Here is a 17,158-nt window from a genome sequence, read left to right as displayed (position 1 = left end):
AACCAGGATATCACAGTGTACCCAGACACAGAACCGATAGTGTATCTTGTTTTCCTTCAGCTGGACCTTGGAAAAGCCAAGGTCACGGAGTGCAACGTGCCCTCAGTCACCATGTGCACAGGAGCCCTGGGCGGTGGAGGTGGGCTGTTACTTTTTCAACCGTAAGGAGTTTTTATTTACCCAAGAAACCCGCCAACTTTTTATGAGGCTACATATTTTTTTCACCTTCCCCTGTCCCTTGCCGCCTTCAGCTCATTTATAATTAACTTTCAAATCCTGTCTTTCCGTGTCTTGCTTCTCAAATCTGAATCCTTTCTGTTTCCAATACGGCTCCCATTCTCCTTCGCTCTCGCCTCAGCTCTGCTTCCAGCTGCCCCCTCCCGCCCCCACAGAATCATTTATTAAAAAGTACCAGTGTCACCATTGCCCCCCAGGACAAAGACCCTCATGTCCCCAGGGTCCTTGGGACCTAGCTCCTGTCCTCCTCTTCTGTACTTGTCTTGGAACTTGAATTATTCTGAGCAAATGGACTTCCATGTGCCTATCCAGAAAGGTTTTGGCTGTGGGTTTTGTTACCATGGTGCGGAAGCTTGGGCTCTGTCAACACAGCGCGGTGAGAAATGGACCTTGGACAGGTTCCTCATTAAGGGTAAGTGCAACCTGAGAGGTCTTCCCCAGCTTTCCGCTCTCAGACCACTGACCCTTGAAACAGATTGATTAACTCGACTGAGTGTTCACTGGGCCCCACTATTTGCCCCCCTTGGCAGCAGAGTGGCATGTGATGCTGTTTGCTCTTGGGAGAGAAGAATGCATACACTGTACCAGTCACACTCCGGCCCCGCTCTGCACCTCCCTGTCACAGTCGAGGACAGTCTGGCCCGTGCAAGGACACGGCTCCCTTCTCTGAAGTGACTAACCCCATAGAGACTGTCTCTCCCACCATCGCTCTTGGATGCCTAAACCGAATCATGGCTGTATTTTATTTAAAAAAGCCAAACAAAACAAAAGAACACCAGATGTGAAGCTAAAAGACTGGGGTTTCTACACCAAGTTCTGCAGGTTTTTATTTACCACGTGATCCTGGGCAGAGTCTCCAACCTCTCTGAGTCTCGATTTCATCCTATCTAAAATGGAAATAATAAAACTGGTCCTGGCTGCCGCAGGGACTCGTTGCAAGGATCAAATGAGCGTAACAGAAAAAAATCACTGTGTCAGGTTAGAAGGTGGTAAAACAATGTTATGATTATGATATTATCACAATCATATTTAAATATGTTTGAGTAAGAGAAGTGGCTGTCTGTCACCAGGGCTGGTATTCACAGGTTAAATTCTCCAACTTTCAGATGAGGCCAAGAAGAAACTGCTCTCCCTGGTAGCATGTGGATGGCCTGCTTATATGCGCCCTACAAAAAAAGCTTTGATCTTGACCCTGTAGCTGCCTGAGTGACCTTGGCAATTTACCGAGCCTCCCTGGGTTTTAGCTTTTTTCAGCTGCAAAGCGGATAGGACCAACCCACCTTCAAAGAACTTTCTGGTTTCGAATAGTCTGCCTTTAAGAGCTTTCTCTGACGTGTGGGGCAACTACTCTCTCAGGTGGGGCCCAGCGTTAAGTCAACAATTGTTAATAAAGTAAGAATGACCTTTTAAGGAATCAAACCGGTTCATCAGTAACCAGCCATGAATAATATTGTTGTGAGTCTCGGCAACAAGGTCCAGATAAAGTTACATTCCTGTGGGTGACTCTTTTCCTGATGTGCTGACCTCCCTAAGCTGGAGAAGCTTAGTGGATTTCTAGCTTCTCCAACCATTTGAGAATTTCCTTGGCACCCAATATAGAACTGTTGAAAAGCAATTTCAGAATTGGTTATGAGCCCAGAGTCTTATTAAGGTGAGATTTGGAAGTTTTTTTTTTTAATCTGAAAAGGGGCTTAGAAAGGCAAGGGCAGCGCAGTTTGAATTTCTTTGACTCTTTCTGTTAGGGAGTCTGTACTGCAGAGCCCTGGGGAGTTGAGCACTGGGTCAGAGAGAGCTGGATTTGAATCCTGGTTCTGCCACTTCCTGGCTATCTGACCTTGACTTAAATCTTTGGACTCTCCATTAGTTATTTAACTCATAAAGCTTTTCCTTGTGTCTCCAATGGGGATGATAACTGTACCTTCCCTGGCGGTTGTGAGGTCTGGCAGGTGGTCAGGCAAGGTGAGAAAGACACAGTTCAGCGCTCCGGAAATGTTATGTTTGGCTATTATTGGGTGTCAGTTAGGACACCCTAGCACGTAGAGGGCTCCCACGTCTGACCTCATGTACTGTAGCAGATTGCCAAGTTTGCTCTCCTTGTGCGACTTCCGTGGTCAGGGATCAGTGGCACTGTCTGTGTTGTCCCCTAGGGCAAATTTTGGTGGCTCGGGGAAATCAGTTCACATCTATCTGTATAGATGGAGAGAGAGAGAAAGAGAGATGGTTTGATTAGGGCAGGGGTGTATGTAACGCATGCCCAGAGAGCATCTCAGATGTTGGGATTTCCCTGCTTCTTCCCTGGACTTGTGACTTGTGAGTTGGGAAGTTTCTAAAGTGCCCTCAATCATGGAGAGCATTGGTCGTCCCTGTCCCAGGCACAAAGCCACACAATCCTAGGTTGACATTTGGCCTTAGAGATAATGTAATTATATTAACTGAGTATCGAGATTGTAGCCCAGAAGACAAAAATCTGTTTTTCTATCTGGGTTACTGGCATTCCGGATAGACTTAAAATCTGAATAGAGGTGCTTATCTACTTTTTTGTCTTAAGGTGTGTGTATTATGTGAAATACAGTAAAACTCACCTGCTTTAGGCATTCAGATCTGTGAATGTTGAGAGACGCCCTCAGTTGGGTAACCACCAGTACATTCAAGACATAGGACTTTTTCCTCATCCCCAAAACATTTCCTCCCCCTCCCCCAGCCCCTGGCAGCTTTATCACTTCATCTAGGTTTTTAAAAGTCCACTCGCCAGGAGTCTTGAAGTTGTCTGGAAAACGTTCATTGTTACGTGCAGTATTTGCAAGTGGTCCTGAACTCCTGCAGGACCCTGGCTCCAGTCTGGGAGCCTTGCTCTGTTCACTCATCTCTTTTCCAGCAGAGATTCATGGAGCTGCCCTCCCGTACAAGCCACAAGCACATGCTGTGACTCGATACAGAAAGTTCTAATGCAGGTTCTCAGCTCTCTTGGGAGCCATCATTTGGTTGGGAGATGACATGTACAAATAAGAAAGCTGAAGGAAGATCTGCAGAATTAACTGGCCACGCGAGGCAGAAAGTCAAGACACGTCCCAAGGTTGCGTGACATTGTAGTTTTGGCTGAGCTGTGGGGACGGGGAGTGAGAGGCCCATGGGAAAGAGAGGGCAGTCTGTTCTGGGGTGGGCAGGAAAAGGCCCCCCGAAGGCAGAGGCATCTAACTCTGCCTCACCCTCCCCTTCCACCCACTGTGTTACTGCCTCATCGGAGCCTTTGGTTTCCTCGTACTGGAAAAAAAATACTCTGCTCTTCAACTTTCATCACATGCCCCCCTCCCTTCTCTCCCTCTCCACCGCAGCCCTCAGCTTTTGCTCTGGAGTATTTAGTGCTGGTCTCTCACCCCACTGGACTTCTTACAAACCAGATCCTATTCCAGATTGCGCTTCCTCTGTCCCTCCTAGTACCTGATGGCAACGCCCTGTGCAAAGAAGGTGCTCCATAAATCTTTGTTAGTTGGAGTTGGGCCTTATGGGGGAGAACCCTGGTCAGAACAAAGGGGTGTAGTTAGCAAGATGCTGGAGCGGCCCCTGTTGTTTATGCTCCCAGCTAGCTCGCCGCCTCTCTCCTTGGAGTGACAGTGCAAGAGAGAAATGAATTTTGCAACATTAGAAATGAAAGTGGCTTTGATTTAAATCAAATTTATATAAGATTTTAATTGCCCTGGGATACAGGGTATCAGTGGTCCCCACCTCCTTGTCAGACACGTGCACGCACGCACACACACACACACATGCAGACGTTTGTCTTCTCTCTCCACCCACCAGCTGCTTCTAGGACTTGGGAAAGGACAGGACAGATCTCGTTTCCCTGCCGTTTTATTTTACTTGGGAGAAGAGGCAGCAGAAACTTGAGAGAGGTCAGTGTCAGCGCTCAGTCTGTGTCTGGTGAACTGCATAATTGATGCTCTCAGGCTCAAGGAGGAGGGTCCAAAAGATAAAATAAGAAATGGGGAGTCTGCCTGCCGTATTTAGCCTGCCTTCCTTTTCTTTAATTTTATTCCCTCCAGGAGAACCTGCTCGGCATCCGATTTCCCCTCCGTTCTGTGTGCCGTGACTTTGTGGACTCTTTATCACATCCCCAGATCTCCTTTCTCAGCCTCTTTGGGGCCTTTCTTTTCTCTACTAGAAAAATCCATGAATTCTCACTCCCTTCTAAAGCCTTCCCTGAGTAGAAATCAGGTTATGTTCTCCCTACCTTATGCCAGTCACTTCATCACTGCCATCCCCCCACAAGCACTTAAAACAGAAACCCATGTACAAACAGAGATACTTGAGCAATCAAAATACTTTCAGCGGTCAGAACAGGTGCTAGCCCAGGTTGCTAACTTCTCAAAGAGACTGGAATGTGGCCGCCTTCCTGCCTCACCTGAACGTTTTACAGATGACCGAAAAAGGGCAGGGGACGCAGAGCACTGCACATAATCCAAGCTGTGTGGCTTTAGGGAAGCCCCTCGACTTCTCTGTGCCTGAATGGCTTCACTTATAACAGGATAATGATGCTTTCCCTGTCATGCTCCTGGGTTGAAATGTTCAAATGACTTACACAGGCACGACTGAAACATTGATTATGATGGCAAAGCTTTGAGAGAGGCCCTGGGGAAAACATTGTTGTTCTCATTTGTTTGTTGGTGCCAGTTTCCAGGGATATTCCATCCAATCAGTTGCCAATAGAAGTATAAGGTCGGCTCTGTTTGAAAGTAGGACAGGGCATTAGAGGCATTCAAATTAAAACTGCAATGAAGTATTCCTGCACCTCTACCAGAATGACTAAAGTCAAAAAATAGTGTCAACACCAAAAGCTGACTAAAAGGTGCATAAATTAAGATCATCCGTACATTGTTGGTGGGAATATAAAATGGTATCACCACTCTGGACAATAGTTTGGCAGCTTGTTGTAAAACTAAACATACAACTACCATGGGATCCAGTAATTAACACTCTTGGTCATTTGTCCCAGAGAAATGGAAACTTACGTTCATATAAAACCTGTGCGCAAATGTTCATAGAACCTTATTTGTAGTAGCCAAAGAATGGAAACAACCCAGAAGTCCTTCAGTGGGTGAATAAAAACAGACTGTGGTACGTCCATGCCGTAGAGTATTATGCAACAGTGTAAAGGGACCAACTGTTGATACATGCAACAGCTTGGATGAATCTGCAGGGAATTATGCTGAGTGAAAACAGCCCGTCTCAAGAAGTTACTGTGTGAGTCCATTTATGAAGCATCCTTAAAGGGACAAAAATTATAGAAATGGGAAACAATGAGTGGATATCAGGGGTTAGAGACAAAGGGGATGGGGGCTGAAGGAAGGTAGATGCAGTTATAGGAGATGGTTGTGATGATGGAACTGGTTAGTGTGATGACTGTGGTGGTGCATACTTGCAACCTCGTTTGTGATAAAACTTCACAACTAAGCACACATACACAGAGGAGCACACGTGAAACGGAGGCAATCTGAAGAATATGCGTAGATTGTTATCAACATCAGTATCCTGATACTGTACGTAGTTTTGCAGGATGTTACCACTGGAGGACACCTGGGTAAAGGGCACACTGGATTTCTGTATTATTTCCTACAACTGCATGTGAATCTATAGTGATCTCAAACTGAAAAGTTTAATTTTTAAAAAGTTGTGGGGGTCAGAATTCATCTTACCAGTGTTTCGGGGTTTTGACACCACTAAAGTGTGCTGGGACTGGGAAATCACTTTTCTCCATCGTCCTGAGATTACAACCATTGCCTGTGGAGTAGGCAGAGGGCCGGGAGTGTGCACAGAGCATCCCACAGCTAGAAATGACACAGTAGGGTGGATTTTGGTGGTCCCCCTTCCTTATGAGAGTTGATGATGTCTCTCTGGACCCCAGGACTCAGAAAATAGCATGGCAGCTTCCTTCAAAGCAAGAGCAGAAAACAGAGAAGGTCAGGTTCAAAGCACTGTTTCTCTCTCTGGCCCTGGGAAGGGTCTGGATGCAGCCTCTGGTCCTTCAGCCTTGGCTCCTGGCTGAGGAGTTTGGGATGTTGCCACATGTAAGCACCGTTGGCAGGCGCACTGGAAATAGCCCTGGGGAACCAGATTATTGGCAGGCTACTTCTACGGGGACATTAACCCAAAAGTAAGGCTTGTTCTTATTTCATGGAAGATGCCATTTGGTGACCAGGAATCTGAGTCCCAGCTCTTGGGCTCTCTGCAGGAAGTTTGTGTTTCTTGAGAGTGTGTGCTGGGATGATGAAGGCTGGCGACATTGGTGCATGATGGCTGTCTTTTCTTTGAAGTTGTAGGACAGTCACATCTGGACAGCAACATTGAGGATCAAGAGATTGTCACTAATCCGCCAGACATCTGCCAAGTTGTAGAGGTGACCACCGAGAGCGACGAGCAGCCGGTCAGCATGAGTGAGCTTTACCCTCTGCAGATCTCCCCCGTGTCCTCCTACGCAGGTGAGGGGGTGGGTCGAAAACCTTGCCACCTGAGGAAGGAGCACGGGAGGGCAGGCCTTTAGTCTAGGGTGACCCATTGCACCAACACAGTAGAGAACCTCTCCTCTGTCCTAAGAATTATTCTGGCTGGAATTATTCTTGCCTTAATTTTCTCAGCCAACATCTTCTTGGACACTTCTGTTCTCGGTCAGGAGACACGGTCACAGCATTGTGCTTGCCCACCCATAACGTGTTCACACGGGACCCACAGATAGTCAGATTTCTCTGGGGAAGTAGTTTGTCCGAGTCTGTTTTATTTGCACAAATTATCAGCAAGTTGGAAGGGTGTTGTTAATGGAATCTAAGTTTGAGCCAGCTGGACGGGGCCTTAGAGATCACCTTTTCTGGGTCCTTCACTGGAAGGAAGGAACTTCGCTCCAGGTCACAAATCCTTGTTCCACTCTGTCCCACCATGCTTACTTGTCACTTCGTATATTTTCCCCTTCTTTCTTTATTTGGGGCAGCTTCTAGTTGGGCTAGGTGAGTGAGCCCGTTTCTGATTCTCTAGGGAATGCGCCACAGAGTTGCAGGAGTTGGCCCTGACAGTCCAGATTAGAACCAAATTCAGTCAGTTCTTCCATCCTTACAGGATAAATTGATGGCTCCTTTTTCCCACCAACATTACAGCATCTTACACACGCTTTCTGATGATCTCCATTTAACTTCTGGAGACTCCATCACAATTATGAAACAGAAGTTCTGAGTCAGTGTTACTGCTTGCAGATATTCAAAATAAAAAGCAGGGGCCCTGTCAGGGGTGACTGCAGCCCACTCTAATAAATGGTTCAGGAATTCTCCCCAGTGTCCTCTATGTGCTGCCAGATAGCGTGTCCTCCAGCCAGGGTGCCACCCCAGCGACAGGCACAGGGTCAGCAGTAGAGTGAGGTTAATTCAGATGATGAGACGTTTGTGACCTGTCATCCCCTGCCCTAACCTCATATTTCCTGAACCCCAACTTACTTTTTTTAACTTCTTTTTTTTCCTGTTTTTATCCTTATCTTTTTTTTTTTTACTCCTTTTTGTTTTGTTTTTTAAAAAATTGGGGGAAGTGTTAATGAGGTTTGTTTATTTATTTATTTAGTAGTAGTATTTTTTAATGAGGTACTGGGGATTGAACCCAGGCCCTTGTGCTTACTAAGCACACGCTCTACCACTGAGCTAGACCTGCTTCCCTTTTTGTTTTAAATTGTGGCAAACTACACATAACATAACATTTACCATGTTAGCCATTTTGAAGTGTACATTTCAGCAGCATTAGCTGCCTTAACACTGTTGTGCAACCATCACCACCTTCCAGCTGCAGAACTTTTTCATCTTGCAAAACTGAAACGCTGTGCCCATGAAACAGTAACGCCCCACTCCCCTTCCCCCAGCCCCTTGGCAGCTGCCCTTTTACTTTCTGTCCCTGTGAGTCTGGCTTATAGGAGTGGAATTATACAGTGTTTGTTCGTTTACGACTGGCTTAACGTCACTTAGCAGAATGTCCTCAAGGTCCTAGCTTTCTTTTGTGCCGGGAACATGAAAGGAAAGCGAGAACCAGGCTTGGCTACAGGAAGCCTACGATTCGTCCAACAGGATAAGCTTGTCATCAGCTGTTTGTTCATCAAACGTGCTCTGAGCTCCTGCGGGTGCCGCCCCCCCCCCCCCGGTCTTTGGCGGCGCCCCCATGATAATAGCTGCTATTTGTCGTGTGTTTCTTTTGCCCTGGGAGCTGTGCTAAATGCTGGGAATCGATTGCCTTCTTTAATTCTCTTGAGTAAAACCCTGGCAGCCTGGGCACCCTCGTTCCTCTCTCTTTAGAAATTAGGAATCTGAGGCTGACGGGGCGAAGCAGCGTGTCCGGGGCTGGACAGCCAGTCGCACAGTTAGACCCACACGTAGCCGATGCCAGAGGCCTGTTCTTCGCGCCTCCAGGGTGACGCTGCCCTGCACAACCGCACAGGGCTCCGCTGTCCAGAACGGTCCACGTCCCAGGATCTCCAGGACCAACCAGAGGAAGCAGAGCAGGATGTTTATGCCCTGATGTTACTGTTGGAATAACAGGAACTTGAAACACTAAGCTAGTTTGTTCATATTTCCCTGATTGTGGCTGAAAAATGTGGGACTTTCTTCTCTGTCATGCCGCTGCAGGTATCCTTACACCAGTGTGTGTGTGTGTGTGTGTGTGTGTGTGTGTTGGGGGGAGGCTGGAGTAGACTTTTCTGTTTATCTATTGAGTCACACTTCCCTAAAGTCTTCTCGAGGATTCTGGAAAGGCCTCTTCTTGCTGTTCCCGCCAGCAGTGGCATTTTGCTTTAGCAAAAGAATCCCGAAACAGCTGACTCATGAGAGAGAAATGAAAATTTCATTACCCTTTTCAGGACACTTGCAGGAGTTGAAAAGACGGCGTTTCGGGCGAGGCCGGCAGGCAGCCGGGGTCTGGCTGGAGCCCAGCCTGCACTTCTTCCTGTCGTGTCCGCTGTCTGAATCCTCCTGAACGCTCTGGAGGGAGGCTTACTGGATGGAACCAAGATGTGTCATCACTGCTGCTTTCCTAGAGCCCACGGGCACTTAAGAAACTCTCGTGTTCCTGGCCATGGGTAGCTAAAATCTCTCAGCCAGGGACTTCACAGCTCGCTACCAGGAAAGGCAGATTTGGGGGGTGTATTAACTTTCTAACTTTATATTCCCCATGAGAATAGGCTGTTTGCCTGTTTTTCGTGATAGGATTCCGTTGTTTGGACTCTTCAACTGAATTTCAACCTCCTTTAACCCTCCCATCCACTTGTTTAGGAAACCAGTATTTGGAGGTGGTGGTTTGCTGTTTTGGCACCCTACTGACCACTGAAATATAATCCCAGTAGTATTATAAAACCCACATTCATTTTTGCAAGGCTGGCTTCTCCCTGGTCTAAATATTATGGTGAGCAAGAAAAGAGACAGTGTCTTTGAGTTGACATACATCATTGCATTGGATGGTTTTATTGTTTTAAGACGGCATAAAATTCTAGTTGGATTCATAAAACTTTCATCCTGGGGAGGGGTGTCCCAAAGTTCAACCTTGGGAGGCTCTAGAGAAGAGTGATTTTGTTTTTTAAAGATCTACCATAAAGTGGCCTCTTGCCTGATGTGTGGCACCAGGATTGTTGGTGATACAGTAAAAGGAACCCCCGGTAGTATTTCAGGGAAGAGTGGATGAGAGATGAAGAAGAAAGCTTAAGACAAAGGATTAATTGGTGATGCGTGAGACAAGAAAGATTTCCTACTGACCAGCAACCAGCAGGCAAGACTTTGGGTCCTTATGGAAACCACAACAGGCTTGCATTTTGTTGGGTGGGGCAAAAATAACAGTGCTTGGAGATTCACAGGACTCTGATTTGAACCTTTTCTTCGAGCCTTCTAGTGAAAGTAATTGAGGAAATGATCGAGGGAAAGAAATCCTTGTCGATCTTGTTAGTAAAACTTGTGGAACAAGAGCCTTCCAGAAAATGCACCAGGATGTCATAGTGCAAAAAGGCTGTGGCAGAAAACATACTGTCTCTCTCCCCATTGTGTTCCTGAGATGATCTGACAGTAAAAACAGGGCTAACTTGAAGGTGACCTAAGACTGGCGTCATTCCAAAACCTCAGCTCTGGAAGAAGCAGCTTTGGGATCATCTAATCCAAACCGTTCCCTTCATTCTCACCCCAGTTGCTTTCAGGGAAACAGACCAGAAAGATAAACAGACTCCTTGGGTCGCTGTTATTACTCTGTAAACACCCGCAACGTGTTCAGACCATACTAGGGAAGCAACTCCAGGTTTTCTTTTATTCCATGCTACTCGGAACGAATACACAACCAAATCCAAACTAAGCAAAAGGGAAGATGAAACAGCTCACACTGACGTATCGGCAGTAACGTCGATCTGGAAGCAGCAGCTGCCGTGAACTCGTTTGTTGGTAAGAACCGATCTTGAAAGTGGCAATGGTGAAGGAAAACCAAGAACACAGAGGCAAATGGGCGTGAGTGCCCCCAGCAAAGCACTTTGAGCCAGTGACTCGGGTAGTCGTGAGCACCATGTCATCCAGAGAGAAGGGTCTGGATCCTCGGGCTAGTGCTTCAAGCATCTCCTGCTCCCAGGCTCAAGGCACTCAAGGCCCTTCTTTTAAACAAAATTTAGAAATCTCGGTTTGCTAATCGAAGAGTCTTCCAAACAACTTCAGAAGTAGTTGATCTCCGTTTAGAAACAGTGCTTCTCAGCTAAAAAACTCAAGTGTCAGCAGAAAACGCAAGTTCAGAGCATGTGTGTCTTCTGTCTCCGACTGAATCCCTGAAGTTAAAAACTGGCTTCTTACAGGCCATTAACAACCTGATCACATTCATGGCCGTCCAAGGTCTTATGCAGGAATCTTCCCCGGGGTCTGCCTCCCCGCCCCTCCTGCATCTGTGACTTGGGCTGAGGTGGGACCCAGAACCTCAGAGCTACCTGCTCGTTTTCGCCAATTTCCAACCCCCAGAGCATGCCTAGTGGCATCGGGTTTTTATTGGAAGGGGAGAGGAACAGAAGGTGTTGGTGTTTAGGGAGGATGATTAGGAGTGGAGGGGCCTAGACATACAGGAAAGGAAGAGAAACTTTGGCTTCAGAGTACAAAGACAGTGAACCACAAAAATGGAAAGGGGATCTTGAAGTTTCATCAGAGGCCAGAGCCGCGGGAGAGCTTCGGCGCATGGCCCAGAATCAGAGGCCGCTCTGTCGTCCCTGCTTGGCGCTGACTCAGTCCACAACCTTGGCTGGTTTCTCAACATCTCTGTTCCGCATTTTTCTCGGGAGTGGCAGCGCTGATTCCTGCCTCCTGGGGTCCTGAGTGAGTGTGCAGTTTAAGTGAGAAGGGGCATTTTCCCTGGCTGTTGTTTTTAATTTCTTGTGGTGTGGAAACATCTCAGCGGGGCCGGTTTGCTTTGATAATTAGAGTCAAGCCTTCTCGAGCGTCTGCTGCCCCCACCGGGGATGTTTCTGGAAAGTCTGCACAGACTGCAGGGTGGACAGGCCCATCTTCTAGGTCTGAGGGTCACCCTCGGCAATCACTTGGGTGAAGTCACTGGGGAACAGTGGCACAGAAATGTGCATGAAGGCCCCAGTGCAGTCACTTGCGGTTTCTTTGTTTGAGGAATGAATCTGTGACTCAGTTTGTCCATTTGTTCCTTAGGCTTTAATTCATGGAGAGCCTGGTCTGTGGCTGGTGCTCTGGGTGGCCGGGAGGGCTCTGTCTGGGCTGGGAGGCATCTGGTCGCAGCTGTGACACCAGCAAGACTGGAGGCTGGAGGCCGGTCCCTGCATGGGTTTGGGAATGAAGTGGGTAGAAGGCCCGAGAACACACAAGGTCTTCTGCATAAGCCGGGGGGGGGGGGATGGGAGCTGCTCCCTGACTTAGGGCCCTTGAGGGACTGAACAAGACCTGCATCGGAGGCGCCGGCATTCAGCAGAACACCCTGCAAAAGTTCACTGTTAGGGTTCCCTCCCGGCCTTGTCTGCGAGATGAATGACCTAGACTCAGGGTCTCTGAGGGCCGTGGGTTTGGGAAGTTCTGCCTGCTGTGCTTTCATTTCTCAACGCTCTGAACACTGAAAAACTGCACACCATCCATTTTGTATTTAAAACAATTAAAATTTTTTTTTACTTAAAAAAATTAAAAATGTGTTGCTTTAAACAAGTCCTGTATTCTGTGTACAGGTGACATGCAGTCACCAGCTGCTGCCTCTGCCTCTGTTAACCCAGCCTGTCGTGCAGATCCAGCCTGGAACGAGGCCAGTGAGCGCAGGGCGAAGGCGCACTGGCCTTGACTGGGTGTAGCGAGGCCCATGCTGGCCTCTCCCCAGTCGTCACATCAGCCCCTTTGGAAGCTGTTTACACTCCCATTTTACAGATGAGGAAACTGGCTCAGTGAGGTTAAGTCACTCGTTCCGTGTCTCACAGCTGGCAGGTTGCATCGGGATGGTAACCGAATTAGCTTATCTATTGCTGCGTGACCATGTAACCACAAACTTACTGGCTTAAAACAACACACGTTTTTCATCCCACAGTTTCTGAGGGTCAGGAGGGCAGGCCTGGCTTCCCTGGGTCCTCTGCTCAGGGCAGTCTCTGCACAGACCAGCAGTTAAGGTCTGCTCCAGGGCCGCTGTCCCATCTGAGGATGGGGTTGGGGAGGCTCTGCTCCCAGGCTCACACGATTTGAGGCAGAACGCAGTTCCTGGCAGGTTGTCAGATGGAGGGCCTCAGTTTCTCGCTGGCTGTTGGCTGGAAGCGGTCCTTAGTTGTCCGAGCATCTAAGCCAGCAAGGGAGACAGACGCACCCCATCCCGGGACCCAGAGGCCGAGAATAAACACAGCCTGGCCCGGGGAACACCAGCCGCCCCTCAGCTCTCAAACTTTCCCCTGAAGGAGCAAAGTGAGAGGAATGAAATTCGCTCTGGCACCGCCCAGGCCCCAGCGTGGGACCTCACAGGGGGGCGGAGATGATGAGTCTAGGGACCCGGTTCTCTTTTGAAGAAAGGAGTGCTGATCCATTTTGAAAACACTGCCTGAGCCTCGAAACAGTTTGGGGGGCAGGAATGATGGCCCTGTGTTTTTCTCTCTGTGAACAGAAAGCGAAACTACCGATAGTGTGCCCAGTGACGAGGAGAGCTCGGAGGTAAGCGAGGCGGCCGCCCGTGGCCGCAGCAGGCGCCGGGCGGCCGCTCCCCGCGCGCCCGCCGCGTCCCTGCTGCTGGCCAAGTTTCCTTCCTTCTGATCATGAGTTTCCCTTCCGGATTTTTTTTTTTTTTTTTTTTTTTTTTTTTTTTTTGGTGGTGGTGAAATAGACATAATGTAAAATGTACAGTGCTTTTGGATTTTGAATTATAAAATGAAGCTCTGGGAACCGAATGGGAGGGGAGGGAGTAAGACGTTACCGTCAGAAAGGAGGCTATGATGGCAGGAAAAGGCCGGAACCGTTGATATTCTTCCTACCATAAACATCCTGATTTCCAAGCAGAAATGCAAGGTCCCAGGGGTGGCCAAAAGCCAGGATGAAAAGTCAGCGTCAGGAAGTGCTGAGCAAAAGTAGCTCCCCGAAGCCTAGAGGCCCCGCCCTCTGTGATCCGGGCCTAGAGGCCGGGTGTGTGTTCAGTCCGGATTCTCAGTCGCCTGCTTCTGATTTCCCTCCTTCCCCTACACGGGCTCCTACACGGCAGGATATGGCTGTAATGGTGAGGGGAAGTATTCCTGCGAGGCCTGCTTGGTGTCTGTGTTTGAGTGAGAGACAGACAGACTGACTAGTGGTGTTTGGAATTAGCAGTTTCCCAACGTACTAAATACTTGCAAGTCTTGTCCAAGAATTCTGAAAAGACAGTAGGTGTGGATGCTTACGTCCATTCAGACCCCGTTTCTTCAAGGTGGGACTCCAGCTCCTTCTGTCTGCTTGCACACGGGAGCTCTAGGCTGTACCCATTTGGAAGCAGTCGAGGGGCATTCCCCGCTGTCACGAGCGCCTGGCCTCCCTCCTCCCGAGAACGCAGGTTGACTGAAAGATCAGATCGGGCCGTCAGGGAGAAACCAAGCCACCATGACACACCAGCCGCCGTGGCTTGGAGCTGCCTGAGGATGGGGCCGGCCGATGGGAGTAGAGGGGAACCAGAAGCCCAGCGGCCACCTTGTTTTCCTGCCTTCATAGAACAGTCTCGGCTAGGTTTCTGGGAGGTAGCAAGTGGGTGCGGGTGAGAGGGCAGAGAAACCGGTGCCGGGGGCGTGCGTGGCGGGACGGATTTCAGTTCAGGGCTGCAGAGTCGCTCCACTTCTTGTTAACTCCATGGGCCTCTTAAGAAATTCAGACACCGACACGTGGGAAGAGGGGCACGTTATTTTAAAGAAGCCATTCAAGAGAAGGCAAAGAAAATACGTATCTTCCTTGTTTTCTTTGAAAGGGGCGGCCACACTGGCGGAAGAGGAACATTGAAGGCAAGCAGTACCTGAGCAACATGGGGACGCGGAGCACCTACCTGCTGCCCAGCATGGCGACCTTCGTCACCTCCAACAAGCCCGACCTCCAGGTCACCATCAAAGAGGAGAGCTGTCCGGTGCCTTACAACAGCTCCTGGCCCCCTTTCCCAGACCTGCCCCTGGCCCCCTCCGTGACCCCCACGCCCAGCAGCAGTCGGCCCGACCGGGAGACCCGGGCCAGCGTCATCAAGAAGACGTCTGACATCACCCAGGCCCGGGTCAAGAGCTGTTAAGCCTTTGATCCCCCCAGTGGTTGTTGGGATTTCTTGGCTTTGTCTTATTGTTTGTTTGTATTTTTTTTTTTCTCTCTGACACCTATTTTAGACAAATCTTAAGGGAAAAACCTTGACAATAGAACAGTGATTTCTGTGTCCAACTCCAGTACTGGACCTTCTTTTTAAACTCAGGACTCCAGCCCATTGGTAGACGCGAATCTCTAGGCCTGCTGGATCTCCCAGGGCTGCTCCCTCAAGTTCAAGGACGTCATAGGACCAACACCCACACGGGCAGTGGGGTGCTGCATTGCCTGCGGTCAAGGGCAGCATGGTGGAGTGGATGCCTCGGAACGGATGTGAAAATGTGAACTAGCTGGAATTTTTTATTCTTGTGAATATGTACATAGGGCAGTACTAGCGACATTGCAGTCTGCTTCTGCACCTTATCTGAAAGCACTTACAGGTAGACCTTCTTGTGATCTTGCTCTGTTCCACAGCACAGTCAGCATCCTTCCTCCCACCTCCCCTCCCCTCTCCTTCCATCCCACCCCATCCTCTCCCCTCCCCTCCCATCCAGTTTCTTTCCTCCTTTGCCTCCCTTCAAAGGCTGTGTTCCAAATCCCTGAGGAGGAGAAGAAAATGAACTTCTCCGCAGATGTCCCATTTTAAGACTGCTTTAAAAAAAAGAAAAAAAAATCTTTCTAATCTGCTATGCTTGAATGCCACGCGGTACAGAGGAAAACTATCCTGGAGACGTTATGCAAATTCCCAGATTTGAAGACGAAATACTCTAATTCTAACCAGAGCAAGCTTTTTTATTTTTTATACAGGGGAATATTTTATTCAAGGTAAAATTCTAAAGAAAATATAATTGTTTTTTATCTTTTCTACAGCAAATTTATAATTTTAAGATTTTCCTTCTCTTGTTTATTGGCAGTTGTTAATACATCCTTCTGGCACATTTTTTTTTAATTTTGTAAAGATGAAAAAGCTTTTATGAGCTTATGTAGCAATCAAATTATCCTGTGGATTGATAATAAATGAATATGATATATAGTTAAATTTTTAATGGGCATCACATTTGGCTTTATCTGTGTCCTCCTTAGAGCGCAGTCACGGGACAGGACTGACAAAGGGCCGTTTCTTTTTTGGGGACCAGAACTTTTCCCCTTTATGATCACAAGAAACCCTGGAGGTTCCTGTTGTGAGGATACGGATGGCTTCCTCTTTCGGGTGCTTGCCCCGAGCTGGACACTGCTGAACATTTTACATGATGGTTTCCCTTCTTCACTCATCAACGTTGTGCACAGGACAGGGGTTTATCTCCATTTCACAGGGAGGAAGTAAAGGAAAATGCCTTTACTCAAGGTCACGTGGGCAGTAAGAGTGAAGGGCAAGAGTTGAGCCCGAGGCCGGTGTGACCCTGGAGGGAGGCTCTTCAACAAACCCTTCCACTCTCCGCTCCGGTCAGCAAATTCCACCTACGCCTGTGTTTTTCCTGTTCTTAAACATATGACTAAAATTCTGTATTTATGTCATAGACCAGGCTCTTGGATAAGACATTTTCAGTAACAGGAAATATTTGTCGGGTTCCTAGTCAACATCAGTCGTCTTTCTAAGACCTGGGGCCTCGGCCCTAGGCCCTGCCCTGAGCACTCAAGGCATGTCTTTTCTTCTCTTTTTTTTTTTTCCTAATGGAGGTCATGCGGATTGAACCCAGCACCTCACACAGGCTAAGCACTGAGCTCCACCACCCCTAGGCATGTCTTCTCCAGAAAGAAATGTGGATTCCAGGACCTGGGACTCCACCACCCGCTGGGCGCATCCAGGTGCGTCCCTGACCTGGGGAAGCCGCTGCGCCCCGCCCGCTGCCCGCTGCCGGAAGATCGGAGTCAGCTGCCTGCATCCTCCCTCTGGGGGTGGCGGGGGAGACTGCGAGGTTAATATTTGAAAAGGTGCCTTCAGTGAGAGGACAAAGGGCTATTTTTAGGCCTCTCTCTATGTGTAGCTGCAGATATAATTAGTGGCCACAAAATTATCCAGCCCTGAACAAAAATTAACTGAAGCATTTTACTGGTGGGCGGGGGATGGTCGAGTTGCCACGTGTGGAGGGTGGACTGCTCCTGGGAGGAGCACTTTGTTCCCCTCAGCGTCACAGGAAAGCCTGGCTTTCTCAGCGAGGGGAGAGGCTGCGAGGAGG

General features: G+C 48.6%; 1 protein-coding gene across 6 annotated transcripts in view; it reads left to right on the top strand.

The window, feature by feature from the left end:
• The window catches only part of IRF2 (interferon regulatory factor 2), a 125,674-nt gene extending 109,647 nt beyond the window's left edge, over nucleotides 1-16,027 (top strand). For 4 of the 6 annotated variants that reach the window (XM_074353540.1, XM_010953303.3, XM_074353541.1 and 1 more), the window contains 3 exons: nucleotides 6,546-6,710; nucleotides 13,351-13,397; nucleotides 14,668-16,027. In XM_074353540.1, the coding sequence (XP_074209641.1) occupies nucleotides 6,546-6,710; nucleotides 13,351-13,397; nucleotides 14,668-14,976 (521 nt within the window). In that variant the 3' untranslated portion in view covers nucleotides 14,977-16,027. The remainder of the gene's footprint in view (nucleotides 1-6,545; nucleotides 6,711-13,350; nucleotides 13,398-14,667) is intronic. The other 2 variants (XM_045515494.2, XM_074353542.1) reach the window with 2 other exon arrangements.
• The last annotated feature ends 1,131 nt before the right edge of the window (nucleotides 16,028-17,158 follow it).

Source organism: Camelus bactrianus, chromosome 26, assembly GCF_048773025.1.
Source record: "Camelus bactrianus isolate YW-2024 breed Bactrian camel chromosome 26, ASM4877302v1, whole genome shotgun sequence".
NCBI lineage: Eukaryota > Metazoa > Chordata > Mammalia > Artiodactyla > Camelidae > Camelus > Camelus bactrianus.
The sequence above is the reverse complement of the archived record's forward strand: the minus strand, read 5'-3'. Positions and strand labels throughout refer to the sequence as shown.